Source organism: Elephas maximus, chromosome 11, assembly GCF_024166365.1.
Source record: "Elephas maximus indicus isolate mEleMax1 chromosome 11, mEleMax1 primary haplotype, whole genome shotgun sequence".
In the NCBI taxonomy this organism is placed as follows: domain Eukaryota; kingdom Metazoa; phylum Chordata; class Mammalia; order Proboscidea; family Elephantidae; genus Elephas; species Elephas maximus.
The window spans coordinates 98,313,526-98,332,436 of record NC_064829.1 but is presented as its reverse complement, the minus strand read 5'-3'; the positions used below and the strand labels follow the sequence as shown (position 1 = coordinate 98,332,436).

Sequence of the window (18,911 nt, the reverse complement as noted above, 5' to 3'; positions counted from 1 at the left end):
CTTGGCTCCTAACTAAAAGGCTGGTGGTTCAAACTCACCAGCTGTTCCATGGGAGAAAAGACCTGGCGATCTGCTACCGTAAAGATTAGAGCGTAGGAAACCCTATGGGGCAGTTCTACTCTGTCCTATAGGGTCACTATTAGTCGGAATTGACTCAACGGCACACAAGCCCCCGTCTACCCATGGAAACCCTCATCCCAACCCCAACCCTAACCAAAATAAAAGCCCCAAACAAGTTTCCTTTCCCTACTCTCTCAAGCCATTTCAAACTTGCTTGACTGGCCTGCCCTGCTCCCCCAGAGACCTCAATTACATAAGTAGTAAACTTTCCCAGATTCTCTTGGTGTGTACACTTGTATGACATCATCAGTCTTGACATCAGAACCGAATTTTAGGTGGGGGACCATGCTGTTTTTGTAGGGTGGCCACAACGATCATCACTGTCCTTATCATGTGGCCACACTAGGCCCACATTCCCCCATGGCAATAGTAGGTGGAGCTGAAGAACTCTTTACACAGTGTACATGCTCTCCATTTGGCCAAAGTCCCCCCACTCTCAATCACCTTACTTCAGCCTGCTGTACTCATTTACACAACCTGCCTCACTCCTGTAGGTGGTAGGTCTGCGATCCTGGGTCTAAGGGAAAGCTGCCTAGAGGCAGATCAGCAGCTGGGAATCCCCCTACCCCTGCTCTACCCCTAAAACAGCCTGACCCAGCCCAGCACCCACCCGCCTAGGGACAAAGTGCACCTTCGTAAAGAATGCCCTGGTCGTCCCTGGTCTGGAGGGATCCCAGCTTCCAATGCTGCCCACTCTTGTCTATCAGCACTGTCCCTGTGGGCAGGGCCTCGAGTGAGGTGGTCACCCGGCTCCGCTTCAGGGTCTGGGGGCTTCGCCGGGCGGTCTGGGGGCTTCGCCGGGCAGTTTGCGGGCTGCCTTTGGGGGTTGGAGGTTTGTTCCAGGTCCCTGCAGGAGGATGGACTAATGAAGAAAAAGCAAATGGGAGTGAGGAGTCAGATGGGGATGAGCAGGTGCTTGGGATCCCATTCATTCATTCATTTGTTCGTCTGTTTGTCCACTCATTTGATAAATGCTTCCTGTGACCTTCTATGAACCAAGCCCTTTGCAGAATGATGCTGGGGACCCAAACAGGAGTGAGACCCAGAACCTTCCCTTGGAAACCCGAGGTCTGGTGGGGGAGTCAGACCTGGACCCAGCCAGTCAGATCTGACCCTGAGGCAGGACAGTCCCGAAGGATATGGGGACCCAGAAAAGAAAGAGACTGACTCCCTAGAGAACTCAGGGGAGACTTCTGGGATGAGAGGACATTTGGTCTGGGTCTTACTGGTTGAGTAGAACGGGTCTTATTGGATGAGTGAAGTTTGATGTTGTTGTTGCTAGTTGCCGTCGAGTCGACTCCGACTCATGGTGACCCCATGTGTGCAGAGTAGAGCTATGCTCCATAGGGTTTTCAAGGCTGACACCTTTCAGAAGCAGACTGCCAGGCCTGTCTTCCAAGGCGTCTCTGGGTAGGGTCAAACCGCCCATCTTTTGGCTAGTAGTCGAGCATCTACCATGTGCACTACCCAGGGTCTCTGAGTAGAAGTTTATTAGGGAGAGAATGGGAATTCCAGACATTTAACCAAAAATATTCTGACATTGAGTTTCTGTTAACAGTGGTGAAATGATTTGGAAAAGGACACCGAGAATGGCTGCACAACTGGAAGAATGCAATCAACGTCACTGAGTTGTACATGTAGAAACTGTCAAGATGGCATATGTCTTGTTATGTGTCATGGACTGACTCGTGTCCCCCAAAAATATGGTTCAACTCTGCTCTGACAGGGATCACAACAGAAGGTCCCAGACAGAGCTGGAGAAAAAATGTAGTAGAGAATTCTAACTCACAAAAAAAGACCAGACTTGCTGGCCTGACGGAGACTGGAGAAACCCCAAGAGTGTGCCCCCAGGCACCCTTTTAGCTCAATACTGAAGTCACTCCCAAGGTTCACTCTTCAGCCAAAGATTAGACAGGCATAAAACAAAATGAGACTAAAGGGACACACCAGCCTGGGGGCAAGGACTAGAAGGCAGGAGGGAATAAGAAAGCTGGTAATAGGAACCCAAGGTTGAGAAGGAAGAGCGTTGACATGTTGTGGGTTTGTTAACCAATGTCATAAAACAATATGTATACTAGCTGTTTAAAGACAAACTAGCTTGTTCTGTAAACCATCTAAAGTACATTAAAAAAAAAAAGGAAAAAATATGTATCAGCTTGGCTAGGCCATGATTGCCAGTATTGTGTTTGTCCTACATTTTGTGATATGATGTAATGATCTTCCATTTTGTGATGTGTTGTAAATCCTAACTCCTATATGTTAATGAGGCAGAATCAGTATCTTGAGTCATAGGCTTACAAGAGGATGTGACTCAAGTCACATCCTTGCTTGAGTCACACCTTTTATGTTACAAAAGATAACACGAGAGAGAAGCAAGCAGAGACAGTGGGGATCTCACTACCACCAAGAAAGAAGACCCAAGAATGGAGCATGATCTTTGGACCTGGTGTCCCTGCGCTGAGAACCTCCTAGACCCAAGAGAAGATGCCAAGACACTTGGAGATCTCCAAAAAATACCGGGTCCACCGATGTTGAAAGCAGACAAGGACATTCCCCAAGAGCTGACAGAGACAGAAAGCCTTCCCCTACAAACAGTGCTGTGTATTTGGACTCCTAGCCTCCTCAACCATGAAAGAATAAATTTCAGTTTATTAAAGCCATCCACTTGTGATATTTCTATTATAGTAGCACTAAATAAACTAAGACATTATGTATATTTTCACCACGATACCAAAAAAAAAAATCCATCCTGAAACATCCTGTGGACCTGGCCCTGTGCAGAATATGAGGGACCAGACTTCGTTACACTAAGGTTTTGCCCTTAAAGGGATCCCATACTGGCGAGAAATTGAGGTGAGTGTGGTGAGGAGACGGACATGGACAGAGGAAAAGATAACTTTACCTTCTGCATTCTTCCCACTCACCCATCCACTCAAGGCTCAGAATGGGAGGAGGCCTCTGGTGTCCAGAGGGTAACAAGGGGGCAAACAGGAAGCACTAAGGGGTCTGGCGGGAGGGAGATGGGTGCACACATCCCTTAAGCCCCCCAGGTCCTGGGCACTGGCTGGACATGGGGCGTATACAAGTAAGCCATACCTGCTCCATGCCCACGAGAGACTCCCAGTCCAGTGAGTGAGGCAGAAAGGGATGTGGAACCTAGAGGGAAACATGGGCTCACATGAGGGTGGTGGCTGGCACAGTAGGAACCCAGACAAACGATACTCCACCCATTCAGTCAGTCAGTATTTTTCAACACTCAACTCTGTGCGAAGTACAGTTCTGGGTGCTGTGCCAAGGTTGTTGTTGGGTGCCGTCAAGTTGATTTAGATTCATGAAGACCCCATGTGATAAAGCAGAATTACCCCACAAAATAATCTTTATGGGGGAAGGAGCCCTGGTGGTACAGCATTTAAGCACTTAGCTGCTAACCAGAAGGTTAGCAGTTCAAACCTGCCAGCTACTCTGTGGCAGAAAGATGTGGCAGTCTGCTTCCATAAAGATTTATAGCCTTGGAAACCCTATGGGGCAGTTCTACTCTGTCCTACAGGGTGCTATGAGTCGGAATCGAATGGCAATGGTTTTGGATTTTTTGGTTTAATCCTTATGGGAGCAGATTAGCTAGGTCTTTTTCCTGCAGAGCAGCTGGTGGGTTCAAACCACCAACCTTTTAGTTACTAGCTAGGAGGTTAATTGTTGTGCCACCAGGGCTCCTTGCTCTGCCAACAGGTTACAAATCACAATATAGTTTACAAGATATGATAAATTCTTGGCCTTATGGAGCTTACAAACAAGAAGCAATATATATTGGTCAAATACCGTATTTAATATGCTTGCTACTGAAAGGACAAAGAGGAAATACAAGGCAGGAGAGAGGGACAGGGGATGTTGTGAGTAGAGGAGAAATACTTTTAGTTAGGGATGTCAGGGAAAGCCTCGCTGAGAACGTAATAACAGAATAAAAACCTGAAGGATGTGAGGGGACACCGATGCAGGAAGAACCACCCAGACAGAGGGAACGACAAGTACAAAGGCTCAGAGGTTTAGAGGGAAGTTGAAGAGAAGCTCTGGAGGGACAAGACAAGGCCTTGTGCAAGCCTACAGCACTCAAGCAAAGCTTCCTAGAGATTGGATCCCTTGAGTGTTGGAAAAGTGGCAGACAAAGAAGAGAGGTAGGAACATCCTGGGCAGAAGGAACAGCTGTAGCCAAGACCAGAAGCTGAAACTCCCAAAAAATATTTCCAAACATTGAGTACTCTGCAGACAGGGTTGTGGTGAGGGTTAAAATGGTAAGGCTTTCAGATGCCAGGCTGAAGAGATTGGACTGTGGGGTGATGAGAACAACAGTCAACTGTCAGCAGAGATCCCTCTGGGGCCATGAGGGACAGACTACAGAGGGAGACTGGAAGATGGCAGGCCAGGGAAGGTGCAGGGTGAGGGTACAGGCAGGAGTGGATGATGGATGATGTTTGATTTGGGGCTGTGGCAGCCTTTTTCCCATCTGGAGTCAGGCCAGACTGACCCCAGCTTGTACCTTTGGGCCTCTCAGACCGACTCAAGAACTCTTCAGACTCAGAACTGTCACTGTCTGAGAAGAGAGATGATGGGGGAGAGATGACAGAGCTGGACCATTTCACTTTCTTGCAAGAGATTTCAGAACTGGAGTTCAGATCTTTCCTGGAGCCTAGAAAAGTAGAAAAAATGCACACTGGAGTCACACAGGCCCTTTCCAGGCACCATCAAACCAGAAACCTTGAGGTCATTCAACCACTCTCATCCTCCCTCAGCACTCCTAGTCAAATGGTGCTTCTTCTGTCATCTAAATATCTAAGCAAACTATTCCTTCCTTTTAGTTATTCTCTCCTCTGTGTCTTAGTCTCTCTTTTATATCTTCTTCCATTATCCTGTCATCCTGTTCTCTCTTCCCAGTAATTTCTTCATATCTATTGTCCAGTTCACTAATTCTTCCTTCAGCTGTGTCTAGTGTGCTGTTTAAAGCTACGCATTGAGTTTCTAATTGCAATGACTATATTATTCATCATTAGAGGATTGATTTGATTCTTTTTTAAATCTGCCTGATCAATTCGAACTAACTTTTGTATCTTTAGTGTATTTTTGATTTCTTCTTTTATTTCTTTAACACATGAAATGCGTTTTCTAAATATTCTGATTTAGTAATTTCAATGTCTGTCATCATTGCAGGCCTGATCCTACAGTTTGTTGTTTCTGCTGATTTTCATAACAGCCTGTTCCTTGGTGTCACTGTTGATTTTTTTACTGGGAGTTGATGTTCCTTGGAAGTCTGCCTGTAGGAATTCTCTGAGCTCTGTCTTTAAAGGGTGTTGCTCAAGAGAAAACTTGTCAAGGGTATGATGACACCAACCTCACCAACTGAAACTAAATTTTCAGCCTAGGTTTTTTTTTGTGGGGCCACACAGATCAGTATGAAATTTGCCTCCAAACTGGTGAAAATATGAATTTTTGGTTATGACTTCCCAGGAGATACAAAAAAAAGCTGGTATATAAGGCAATGTTCATTTTATCATCTGGGATTGCATTTGGCTGCAAGTAACAGAAAATACTACTACAAGAGTTTCAATAAGTGAATGGGTTTATTTTTCTTAGTAACAAAAATTCTGGAGGGGACAGTACAGTATCGGGATGGTGTCCCTCCCCATGATATCATAAGGGACCTGGACTCCTCCTATTTTTCCACTCACTTATCCCTACTCAGTATGTTGTATATGAACTCCCAGCCACGTATGCCAACTTCCTTCTGTGTCCTTCAGACAAGTAAACCCTTTTTGATTTACCAATGTAGTACTTATACTTGGGCTTTACATTTCCTAGTACTGATACTCCATTCATTCAGTTAGTCAATAATGTTTCTCAGCACCCAATCTATGCTAAGCACTATAAAAAAAAAAAAAAATGTCAATAGCAGGTTACAAAACCACAATAAACACAGATTACAAAATATATTAAATCCCTGGCCTTATGGAGCTTACAGACAGGAAGCAATATAAATAGGTCAAATACTGTATTTGATATGTTTCTTATTGATAAGGACCAAAAGCAAACATAAAGCAGAAAAGGGGGACAGGGAGTATTGTGGGTGGAGCAGATGTACTTTTTTTTTCTTAAGTTGCTGTTGTCAGTTTGATCCCATATAGATAGCTCTTTAAAAAAGCACAACACTTATATATTTTTGGGTGGACCTCATTTTTTATTGTTGCTGAAAATACACACAACAGAAGATACACTAATTCAACAGTTTCTACACTTACAATTCAGTGATGCTGATTACATTCTTCAAGTTGTGCAACCACTCTCATCTTTTTCTGAACTGTTCCTCCTCCCTTAACGTAAATTCACTGCCCCCTAAGGTTCCTATCTAAACTTTCGAGTTGCTGTTGTCAATTTGATCCCATATAGACAGTTCTTAAGAGAGCACAATGCTCAAGGCAAACATTCTTCACTAGTTACGCTAAACTATTGTTTGGTTTTAAGAGGACTTCGGGGGATGTTTTTGGTTTAAGATTCTGCATTTATTCTGAAGGGAGAGCCGGCAAGATTTGCTGAAGGATTGGATATGTGTGTTCTGACCATCTTTTAGTCACCCTGTTGGTAAAGCAAAGATTCCTTACCCTAAATAGCAAGAGGAGGCCAAACACATGATGCCCACACTAGACAAATGAGATCGGCAGGAATTTTTTTAGTCACATATACTCACAGCCTGGGTGTTATGTTTGTGTCTCCCCAAAATACGTGCTGGAATCTTAACCTTTATGTCTGCTATGTAACCCTGTTTGGAAATAGGATTTTCTTTGTTATGTTAGAACGTCCCTGGGTGGTACAAATGGTTTGCGACTGGCTACTAACCAAAAGGTTGGAGGTTCAAATCCACCCAGAAGCACCACAGAGGAAACCCTATGGAGCACAGCTCTACTCTGACACTTATGCAGGTGCCATGAGTTTGAATCAAGTGGTTTGTTACGTTAATGAGGCCATATCAAAGCAAGGTGTGTCCTAAACCAAATCACTTCTGAGTTATAAAGAACAGCATAGACAGAGACAAGGAAGCATAAATGGGAGTGGTAGATACCATGTGAAGCTGGCAAAGGAAATGAGGAATGTCAGGGCAACAGAAGCTGAAAGAGACAAGGACTCCCCTCCAAAGCCAACAGACAGAGAGCCTTCTCCTAGAGCCAGTGCCCTGAATTCAGACTTCCAGCCTCCTAAACTGTGAAAAGATAATTTTCTGTTTTTTAAAAGTACACACTTGTATTTCTGTTATAGCAGCCCCAGGAAGCTCCCCAGACACACGTGCATGCACCCACCTGCCCTACCCCAGGGACAAGCTCAAAGCCCAGGCTCTTACCTCGGAAGGATGATGCCCGTGGTTTGACAAAGGTTGGAGACTCCCCGTGCTCCTCTATAGGCAAACATTTTCCACAGTAGGGGCAGAATTTGAACGTTGATTCGATACTTTTGCCACACTCTGGACAGAAGGTGACCATGCTACAACACAGAAGTGGAGGAAGGGACAGGAAGCTGAAAGGAAAACTGCCACTGAGCAGAGGAAGACTTTATACCACCTAAGTTCTCTCTAGTTACAGGTTGCAAAGAGATGAATACATTCCCTAAAAGGAGTCCCCGGATGGCATAAATGGTTAAGTGCTTGTCTTAGTTATCTCAAAAAAGCGTTGCCGTCGAGTTGGTTCCGACGCATAGCGACCCTATAGGACAGAGTAGAACGGCCCCATAGAGTTTCCAAGGAGCACCTGGCGGATTCAAACTGCCAACTTTTTGGTTAGCAGCAGTAGCACTTAGCCACTATGCCACCACTGTTTCCACTCTTAGTTGTCTAGCTCTGCTATAACAGAAATACCACAAGTGGATGGCTTTAACAAAGAGATGGCTAAACACATTTTAAGAGGCTAGAAGTCCAAATTCAGGGCACCAGCTCCATGGGAAGGCTTTCTTTCTGTGTTGGCTCTGGGGGAAGATCCTTGTCATCAATCTTCCACTGGTCTAGGAGCTTCTCGGCACAGGGACCCTGGGTCCAAAGGTCACGCTCCACTCCTGGTTCTTCTTCCTTGGTAGTATGAGGTCCCTCTCCTCTCTGTTCACTTCTCTCTTTTATGTCTCAAAAGAGACTGACTCAAGACACAGCCTAATCCTATAGATTGTGTCCTGTCTCATTAACATAACTGCCTCTAATCCTGCCTCATTAACATCATAGAGAATGCGATTTACAACACATAGGATAATCATATCAGGTCACAAAATGGAGGACAATCTTACAACACTGGGAATCATGGGCTAGCCAGGCTGACACACATTTTGGGGGGACACAATTCAATCTGTAACAGTGCTTCACGACAAATCAAAAGATTGGTGGTTCAAACCTATCCAGATGTGGCTCACAAGAAAGGCCTGAAGATTTGCTTCTGTAAACATGACAGCCAAGAAAACTCTGTGGCCATCAGTTCTATTCTCTAACACATGGGTCACCGTGAGTCAGAATCGCCTCGACAGCAACAGGTTTGGTGTGGTGTTTTTGCTCACCTCATCTAAAGCTTTCTCTCTGCAAGTTGCTTTACTAAAGCACCCCACTGGGAGTACCTAGGTGGTGCAAACAATTAAGTGCTTGATTACTAGCCAAAGGGTTGGCGGCCGAACACACCCACAGGCAACTTGGAAGGCAGGCCCGGCTTTTGAAAGGTCACAGTCTTGAAAATTCTATGGAGCAGTTCTATCCTGTACACATGAGGTCACCATGAGTCGGAATTGACTCCACAGTAACTAACAACAACAGAGGTTCCCTAAGGAACTGGCCACTTCTATAACGGAGTCTCACCCACTGCCTTCAGCCTCTAAGGAGCCCCACTGGTGCAGGGGTAAGCGCTCAACTGCTAACCGCAAGGTTGGTGGTTTGAACCCGCCAGCCACTCTTCGGGAAAAAGGTACGCCCATCTGTTCCTGTAAAGGTTACAGCCTTGGAAACTCTACAAGGCCATTCTACTCTGTCTTATAGGGTCGCTATGAGTTGGAATCAACTTGATGGTAACAGGTTTGGTTTGGGTTTTGGCCTTGAGCCTCTAGCCATCTGTCTGTACTAGGGGTTCAGTACTGGCACGGAGCAGAACAAAGGCAAGGTGAAACTGAAGACCTCACAAGAGATATGCACTGCCTGCGTCAAAGGAGAACTGTGCCAATCACAGTCAACATTGAGGAGAAGGATCCAGCGTCTTCAACAGTACTTGTGATGTTCTTTTCTTACACTGTAAGACGGGTATGGGAGAGACAGTCATGCTCACCAAGTAGTTATATGTTCCCTCCATTGCCCAACTGCCCCTGCAGTTAGGTTGGGGCTACATGTTATGGATTGAATTTTGTTCCCCAAAAGTATTGGAAGCCTAATTTCTATACCTGTGGATGTAATCCTATTTGGAAATAGGGTTTTTTTTGTTATGTTAATAAGGTCCTATCAATGTAGGGAAGGAGCTTTGGTGGCACAATGGTTAAGCACTCAACTGCTAACCGAACAGTCAGTGGTTTGAACCTACCCAGCAGCTTTGCAAGATAAAGACCTGGCAATCTGCTCCCATAAAGATTACAGACAAATGACAAATCCAGTGAAGGTCTAATCCCTAAAATCTACAGGAAAATCCAACATCTCTACAATAAGAAGACAAATAATTCAATTAAAAAATGGGCAAAGGATATGAACAGACACTTCACCAAAGAAGACATCAGGCAGCTAACAGACGCATGAGGAAATGCTCACGATCACTAGCCATTAGAGAAATGGAAGCAAAAACTACAATGAGATACCATCTCACTGCGACCATTACCTGCAGGAATCAAAGAAACAGAAGATAACAAACGTCAGAGAGGCAACAGGGAGACTGGAACTCTTATGCACTGCAGGTAGGAATGGAAAAATGGTACAACTGTTTTAGAAAATGATATGGTGCTTCCTTAAAAAACTAGAAATAGAAGTATCATATGATCCAGTTATCTCACTCCTAGGAATATTTTCTAGAGAATAAGAGCCATCACGTGAATAAATATGCATACCCATGTTCACTGCTGCATTATTCACAATAGCAAAAAGATGGAAACAGGAAACAACCTAAGAGCCCATTGACAGATGAATCGAGATGCAACTATGGTACATACATACAACGGAATACCATGCAATGATAAAGAACCATAACGAATCTGTGAAACGTCTCACAACATGGATGAATCTGGACGGCATTATGCTGAGTGAAATAAGTCAATCACAGAAAGACAAATACTGTACAAGATCACTGCAATAAAAACTCATGAAAAGGTTTACATCCAGAAAGAAACCATCTCTGATGGTTACCAGGGAGGGGAAGGGTGGGAAGGGAAAAACAGTAACTAGACAATAGGTGAGTGGTAACTTTGGTGAAGGGTAAACAGTACACAATACTGGAGAAGTCAGCACAACTTGACCAAGGCAAGGTCATGGAAACTTCATAGACATATCCAAACTCCCTGAGGGACTGAATCACTGGGCTGAGGGCTGGCGACCCGGTCTCGGGGGACATGTACCTCAACTGGCATAACATACTTTATAAAGAAGATGATCTACATCCTACTTTGGTGAGTAGCGTACGGAGCCTTCAGAGCTTGTGAGCGGCCATCTAAGATACTCCACTGGACCCACCCTGTCTGGAGCAAGGAAGAATGAAGAAAATCAAAGATGCAAGCGAAAGATTAGTCCAAAGGACTAATGGACCACAACTACCACAGCCTCCACCAGACTGAGTCCAGCACAACTAGATGGTGCCCGGCTACCACCACTCTTCTGACAGGGATCACAATAAAGAGTCCTGGAGAAAAATGTAAAACAAAAATTCTAACTCACAATAAAAGACCAGACTTACTGGTCTGATACAGACTGGAGAAACCTCGAGAATATGGCTCTGGACACCCTTTTAACTCAGTACTGAAGTCACTCCTGAGGTTTACTCTTCAGCCAAAGATTAGACAGGCCATAAAACAAAATGAGTCTAAATAGGCACAGCAGCGCAGGGGCAAGACAAGAAGGAAGGAGAGGACAGGAAAGCTGGTAATGGGGAACCCAAAGTCAAGAAGGAGAGAGTGTTGACACGTTGTGGGGTTGGTAACCAATGTCACAAAACATTATGTGTATTAACTGCTTAATGAGAAGCTAATGTACTCTGTAAATGTACTCTGTAAAACTTCATGTAAAGCACACAAAAAAAAGTAACAAAAGAAAAGGTGTGGAGCGGAACTCAAATTCACATAAAAAGACCAGATTTAATGGTCTGACAGAGACTGGAGAAACCCCCGAAACTATGGCCCCCGGATGCTCTGTTAACCCAGAACTAAAGCCATTCCCGAAGCCTACTCTTCAGACAAAAATTAGACAGGACTATAAGATAAAAAATAATACTCATGAGGAGTGTGCTTCTTAGTTCAATCAGATACATGAGACCAAATGGGCAGCTCCTGTCCGGAGGCAGGATGAGAAGGCAGGAAGGGACAGGAACTGGTTGAATGAACACAAGAAATCCGGGGTGGAGAGGCGGAGTGTGCTGTCACATTGCAGGGACCGCAATTAATGTCACATAACAACAGCTGTATAAATTTTTGTATGAGAAATTAATTTGAGCTGTAAACTTTCACCTAAAGCACAATTTAAAAAAAAAAAAAACTGATGGTTCCGCTCATAATAATTACGTATCTATTTATTGGAGTGTTGATAATTTTCTTACAATTTTAAAACCATTACTATTCTTGCAAAAAAGATACTTGTTAATTGCAAAAATAACAAATAAGTATAGAGAAAAGGTAAAAAAAAAAAAAGACTACAGCCAAGAAAACCCTATGGGGCTTCTACTCTCACATAGGGTTACTGAGTAGACACCGACTTGACAGGACACAACCAGTGTAGGCTGTGTCCTTGTCTTAGGCTGGGTTCTCTAGAGAAACAAAACCAGCAATGCATATAAATATACAGAGAGAAACTTATATTAAGGAAAAAGCTCATGCGATTGTAGGGGCTGGAACGTCCCAAGTCCTTGAACCAGGATAGAGTCCTTTCCCACCTCACAGAGCCCCAGAAGCTGTTGAACCCAAGATGAGCAGGTTGGAGAGCAGGGATCCCGCTCACAGGTTGTGACGGTTGAGGAATCCCTAAGGTCGACAGGCAAGACTGCAAGGTGTCTCCTGAGTCACGAAGCTGCAGGGGCTGGCAAATCCAAGATAGGAAGGTCAGGGAGCAGGACTCTTGCTCGCAGGCCATGAAGACTGGCGAATCCCAAGATGGACAGGTAAGCTGTTAGCTCAAGTCCCAAGAACCAGAGGTCAGACCACAGACAGCTGTTGGATCCAGAACAAGCCAACAACATTTGCAAGGTGAGCAGAAAGGAAGTAGGCAGCAGAAGGCGGAGAGATGAATGCTGAGGGGCGGTGAACCGCCACAGGCCGCACCACCGCAGTACCACTCAGCAGATTCCATCATGGGGTGATCACATATCAAATTTCAACAGGGAAGTGATCACAACATTATACAACTGCCAAAGCACTGAGAATCATAGCCCAGCCAAGTTGACACACAATCTTAACCATCACAGTCTACCCCTTGTCAACCTGGCATCTGTACACAGCTTCCCAAACCATACATAATCTCTGAATAAACACAATTACAAAGTTATGCTTGCACCTAACATGATACAACTAACACACGTAAACAAAAAATGCACTAGCCCCGTTCACATCTTATAAGTGAAGGAAACAAAAACATCTGATGCACACATACAAAGCAGAAATACTCATAACAATTACTGTCCTCGTTTTTGCAACTCGTCACGTGGCCATAACTGGTATTTAGAACTACCTTATTCCATCACCCATTCCGTATTCCCCTTGCCCTCAGCAAGTACCTCAGCTGGTCATGTTTCGTTGCCTGGTGGGGTAACCCAAACCTTCATTCCTGAAGGGTCTGGGCCATTAGTAGTCATGTGGGAATTGGGTTGGTGTAGTTTTCCACCGACTTTAATCACAGGGCATGGTAGTACTAAGAGACACCCTAATGGGTCTCCTGCATCCCAGACATACTCTTCTTTACCTCCATTACGTAATATCAATCTGATTTCCTCTTGGTAGTCTGAATCAACCACACCAGCCAGTAAGGTAATTCCCTTCTTTGCCTGTTGATCCAGAGGCATAAAGAGCCCAAGGCGGCCAGGTGGCATTCTTAGCTTCCAGTTCAATGGAATCAGTGATGTGTCTCCAGGTAGGAACATCCCTCCCTTTGGAGCTAAGACTTCTAGGCCTGCAGGGCATAAGGTCCAGGAGACAAGAAGCAAAAATCTTGGAAGCAGGTCACCAGGGGTAATAGTGAGTGGTGCTACTCCCATTTCCACCCCTTGTTTCCTGGACCCATATATTGGATACTGGTTAAGAGCATATACAGCCTTCTGGAGAACACTGCCCCAACTCTGCAAGGTATTACCACCTAGCTGGTGCCGTAATTGTGTCTTTAGGAGACCATTCCATCATTCCATCAAGCCAGCTGCTTCAGGATGATAGGAAACATGGTAGGATCAGTGAATTCCATAAGCATGGGCCCACTGCCGCACTTCATTTGCTGTGAAGTGAGTCCCTTGATCAGAGGCAATGCTGTGTGGGGTACCATGATGGTGGATAAGGTGTTCTGTAAGTCCATGGATAGTAGTTCTGGCAGAAGCATGGTATGCAGGGAAGGCACGTCTGTATCCAGAGTAAGCATCTATTCCAGAAAGGACAAAATGCTGCGCTTTCCATGATGGAAGTGGCCCAATGTAAATCAACTTGCCACCAAGTTGCTGGCTGGTCAACTCGAGGGATGGTGCCAGATCGGGGTCTCAGTGTTGGTCTCTGCTGCTGGCAGATTGGGCACTCAGCACTGGCTATAGCCAGGTCAACCTTGGTGAGTGGACGTCCATGTCGCTGGGCCCATGCATAACCTCCATCCCTGTCACCATGGCCACTTTGTTCATGAGCCCATTGGGCAATGATGGGAGTAGCTGGGAAAGAGGATTAGTGGTTTCTACAGAACTCATCATCCTATCCACTAGATTGTTAAAATCATCCTCTGCTGAGGTCACCTACTGGTGAGCATTCACATAAGACAAAAATATCTTCACTTCTTTGACCCATTAGGAGAGGTCTATCCACATACATCTTCCCCACAAATCCTCGTCTCCAATTTTCCAATCATGTTCCTTCCAAGTCCCTGACCATCCAGCCAAAAACCTCTAGCCACATACTGAAATCAGACTTCTAGCCTCCTGTTTTTATCCTTTAAAGCCACCCACTTGTGGCATTTCTATTACAGCAGCACTAAGCAACTAAGACATTACATGACTAGTTCTGGCCAATGGACTGCGAGTGGAAGTCATTTTCTGGCTGAAGAAGTTAAAGGCTGAGAGAGAGAAAACCTTCCCCTAGAGCTGGTGCCCTGAATTTGGACTTCTAGCCTCCTAAACTGTGAGAGACTAAATTTCTGTTTGTTAAGGCCATCCGCTTGTGGTATTTCTGTTTTTAGCAACACTAGATAACTAAGACAAGTGCCTTCGAGCAGGAGGATTGCTGATAGACAGGGGTGCCTTCAGGCACTTGTCGGTGGAACTAAAGAGCTGTACCACTGGCCCATGCAGGAAAGAGGCCTAGAGAAGGGTCGCTGGCTGGCATGGCTGAGAAGAAGTTGAGAGCTGTCTTGGTGGAAAGCTGTCCTGGTTGACAAAGTTGATCGTGATCCCAAGTTGTAGCCTGTTACTTCCCTGATAAACCCCATAACTCTGAGTACGGTCTGTGAGTTGTGCGGCCATCACAATGAATTATCAAACCCAGCAGAGAAGTAGAGAATACTGAGGGCAATCCACAGAGTCAGAAACGGTGAAAAAGTTAAAGAGTAGAGGTATATCTGACCTTCACCTCACAGAAACCAGCTTTGTGCTTACCCTGATTCTGATCGCTCATTAATCTAGGCAAGTTCTGACGCTAGTTTACACCTGGGAAGCTGAAACATACCTTTATGAGGTTACGGTGTGGCCCTTGGGGTCACTGGCCTGCAAATTCCATCTTAACAGTGCCCTGTAAGTGAACGTAAGTAGAGAGGCTGAATCTGACTCGTTTCACGTTTGAGTTAAAGATAATGGTTAATGTTTCCTGCACACTGGCCACATAGCCAGCATGTGCTGGCTTTCTTTCATTCATTCATTCATTTTCTTGCATTCCTTCAGTAATCATTTACTGAGCACCTAACTAGTTGCGAGGAGATGTGGTGGGGCATTGGTTAAGCGCTCAGCTGTTCACCAGAAGATCAGTGGCTCGAACCCATCAGCTTCTCTGAAGGAGAAAGACGTGGCAGTCTCCTTCTATAAAGATTGAAAACCCATCGCTATTGACTTGATTCCGACTCACAGTGACCCTACAGGACACAGCAGAACCACCCCATGGAATTTCCAAGGAGCGGCTAGTGGATTCGAACTGCTGACTTTTTGGTAGCAGCCAAGCTCTTAACCATTGCACCACCAGGGCTTCCATTAGTCATTAAAAAAAAAAAAAATTTTTTTTTAGTCATTAAAAAAACAAAAATTTTTTTTTTAGAGAGATACAAATCAAAACTACGATGCGATACCATCTCACCCCTACAAGAATGGCAGTGATCAAAAATTCAGACAATAAACACTGGTGAGGTTATAGGGAGACTGGAACTCTCATACACTGCCGGTGCAAATATAAAATGGTACAACTACCATGGAAAACGATATAGCACTTCATTAAAAAGCTGGAAATAGTAATACCATACAATCCAGCAATCTCACTCCTAGGAACATATCCTAGAAAATAAGAGCCATCACACGAATAGATATAGGCACACCCATGTTCACTGCAGCATTGTTCACAAAAGCAAAAAGATGGAAACGATCTAAGTGCCTGTTAACAAATGAATGGATAAACAAATTATGGTACACAGACACAATGGAATACTACGCAACAATAATGAACAATGATGAATCTGCGAAACATTTCACAACATGGATGAACCTGGAGGGTATTAGGCTGAGTGAAATACGTCAATTGCAAAAGGACAAATATTCTAGGACATCATTATTATAAAAACACAAGAAACAACCTTTGATGCTTACAAGGGAAGGGAGGGGTGGAGAGCAGAAATCACTAACTAGATAGTAGAGAAGCGTTACCTTTGGGGAAGTCAGCACAGCTTGACCAAGGCAAAGGAAGACACTTAGAGGAACACAACCACAGTAAATACTATAGCATGTACAACCCTACAGGAACAGTAAAAATAAATAATAACTTATAAGCAGATACACAGGCAAACAGGTGGACTGAAACAGAGAAGGAGGACATATGGGAGTATACCCACATACATATATAGGTTGGGCTGTGTATATTTTTACAGACATATTTGTATGTAAAGTTTGTACATTCATATATACAATAGGGCACAAAGAGGCACAGTCATAGAAGCTTCCTAGACACATCCAAATACCCTGAGGGACTAAGTTACTGGGGCTGAGGGCTGGGGTCCATGGTGTCTGGGACATCTAGATCAACTGGCAAAACACAGTTCATAAAATGTTCTACATCCTACTTGGTGAGTAGTGTCTGGGGTCTTAACAGCTTGCAAGTGGCCGTCTAAGATACATCTATTGGTTCCATCCTGTCCAAAGCAAAGGAGAATGAAGAAAACCAAGGACACAGTAAAATATTAGTCCAAAGGACTAACAGACCACATGAACCACAGCCTCCACCAGCCTGAGCCCAGGAGAACTAGATGGCGCCCGGCTACCACCACCGATTGCTCTGACAGAGATCATAATAGAGGGTCCTGGACTGAAAAATGTAGAACAAAATTACAATTCACAAAAAAAGACCAGACTTACTGGTCTGACAGAGACTGGAGGAACCCCCAATGCTATGGCCCCTGGACACTCTTGTAACTCAGAGCTGAAACTACTCCTGAAGTTCATTTTTCAGCAAAAGATTAGACAGGCCTATAAAACAAATAACACATGCGAGAAACATGCTTCTTAGATTAATCAAGTACACAAAATCAAATGGGCAACACCTGCCCAAAAGCAAAGATGAGAAGGCAGGGAGGGACAGGAAAACCAGGCATCAAATGGAAACGGGGAACCCAGAGTAGAAATGGGGAGAGTGCTGACACATTGCAGGGATTGCAACCAATGTCATGAAACAATTTGTATATAGATTTTTGAATGAGAAACTAATTTGCTCAATCATCTATGCCAAGAAATCTGGAAGACAGCTACTTGGCCAACCTACTGGAAGAGATCTATATTTATGCCTATTTCAAAAAAAGGTGATCCAACAGAAGACGGATATTATCGAACAATATCATTAACATCACACGTCTCAGATGCATGTGAAAGCTGAACGATGAATAAGTAAGACTGAAGAAGAATTGATGCCTTTGAATTGTGGCGTTGGCGAAGAACACTGAATATACCATGGATTGCCAAAAGAAAGAACCAATCTGTCTTGGAAGAAGTACATCCAGAATGCTCCTTAGAAGCAAAGATGGCGAGATTATGTCTCACATACTTTGGACATGTTATCAGGAGGCATCAGTCCCTGGAGAAGGACTTCATGCCCGGTAAAGTGGAGGGTCAGTGAAAAAGAGGAAGACCCTCAATGAAATGGACTGACACAGTGGCTGCAACAATGGGCTCAAGCATAACGATTGTGCGGATAGCACAGGAAGGAGCAGTGTTTCATTCTGTTGTACACAGGGTCTCTTTGAGTTGGGACTGGCTCGATGGCACCCAACGACAACAACAATAACAGGAAGGCAAGGAGTTTTGGTTTAAACACCATCCCTATGTGGTACAAACGATTCAGGAGCTTGGCTGCCAATTAAGAGGTTGGACATTGGAGACCACTCAAAGGTATCTCGGAAGAAAGGCCTGGCGACCTACTTCCAACAAACCACCCATTGAAAACCCTATGGAGCAGAGTTCTACTATGACACACATGGGTGAACCTTTCAGTCAGCAGCCGAGCGCTTTAACCACTGCACTACCAGCCTCTCTGAACATCTGCCACTGTCAAGTACTGCACTCCTTATAGACAGTTCTGAGACTTAACAAAAGGGCTCAGGACTAGTCTGCAGTCTTACCGCCAGAGAGCCAGTTGCCTAGGTGACAGCGACAGGCGTCGGCCCCGCCCCCCACAGAAATGCGAAATGACGTAGTTGCCAAGGAGGGGCCTTTGTCAAGCCCCTCATAAGCCGCGCCCACTTCCCCCGTAGCCAGGCCCACCGCCACAAGCCGCGGGCCGGTCATCTCAGCTAGCAGGAGCCTCTCCCATTCTAACCCTCGGACGCTGGGGCTCCGCGTCCCACAAAAGGTCGAGCTGACATCACAGAAACCTCGACCGCGCCAAGGCTACGGGTCTGGGAACACCTCCCAGGGCTTCACCTCCCCTTTCCCTCACCTCTATACTTGGGCGGTAGGGCGGGAGCCCAGGGATATGCGACCAAAGAGACCCCGGGCCTTCCACGGAGCCAGGTACTCACCTTCTCAGTTGCCCCGCGGACACTTCCGCTAGGGACAGAGGCGCTGCGCGCGCATCCTCTGCCCCGAGGCAGGACAACGCCCGCGCAGGCGCTGCTGACTTCCCCACTGCCCCCGGGATATGCCTACCTGGGAACTCCATTTCCCAGACGCCCACTTGGAACACTGCCTGCTTCT

The 18,911-nt window shown here is 45.2% G+C and overlaps 1 protein-coding gene across 7 annotated transcripts in view; it reads right to left on the bottom strand.

Annotated features, from left to right (window-relative positions):
- Nucleotides 1-18,835, bottom strand: part of VRK3 (VRK serine/threonine kinase 3) — a 59,227-nt gene extending 40,392 nt beyond the window's left edge. For 3 of the 7 annotated variants that reach the window (XM_049900374.1, XM_049900372.1, XM_049900378.1), the window contains exons 1-6: nt 18,737-18,835; nt 15,199-15,261; nt 7,499-7,638; nt 4,652-4,801; nt 3,217-3,276; nt 752-982 (exon numbers count right to left, since the gene is read on the bottom strand). In XM_049900374.1, the coding sequence (XP_049756331.1) occupies nt 752-982; nt 3,217-3,276; nt 4,652-4,801; nt 7,499-7,637 (580 nt within the window). In that variant the 5' untranslated portion in view covers nt 7,638; nt 15,199-15,261; nt 18,737-18,835. Of the gene's footprint in view, nt 1-751; nt 983-3,216; nt 3,277-4,651; nt 4,802-7,498; nt 7,672-15,198; nt 15,262-18,654; nt 18,679-18,736 lie in introns of those variants that run through there. The other 4 variants (XM_049900375.1, XM_049900377.1, XM_049900373.1 and 1 more) reach the window with 4 other exon arrangements.
- Between the last annotated feature and the right edge of the window lie 76 nt (nt 18,836-18,911).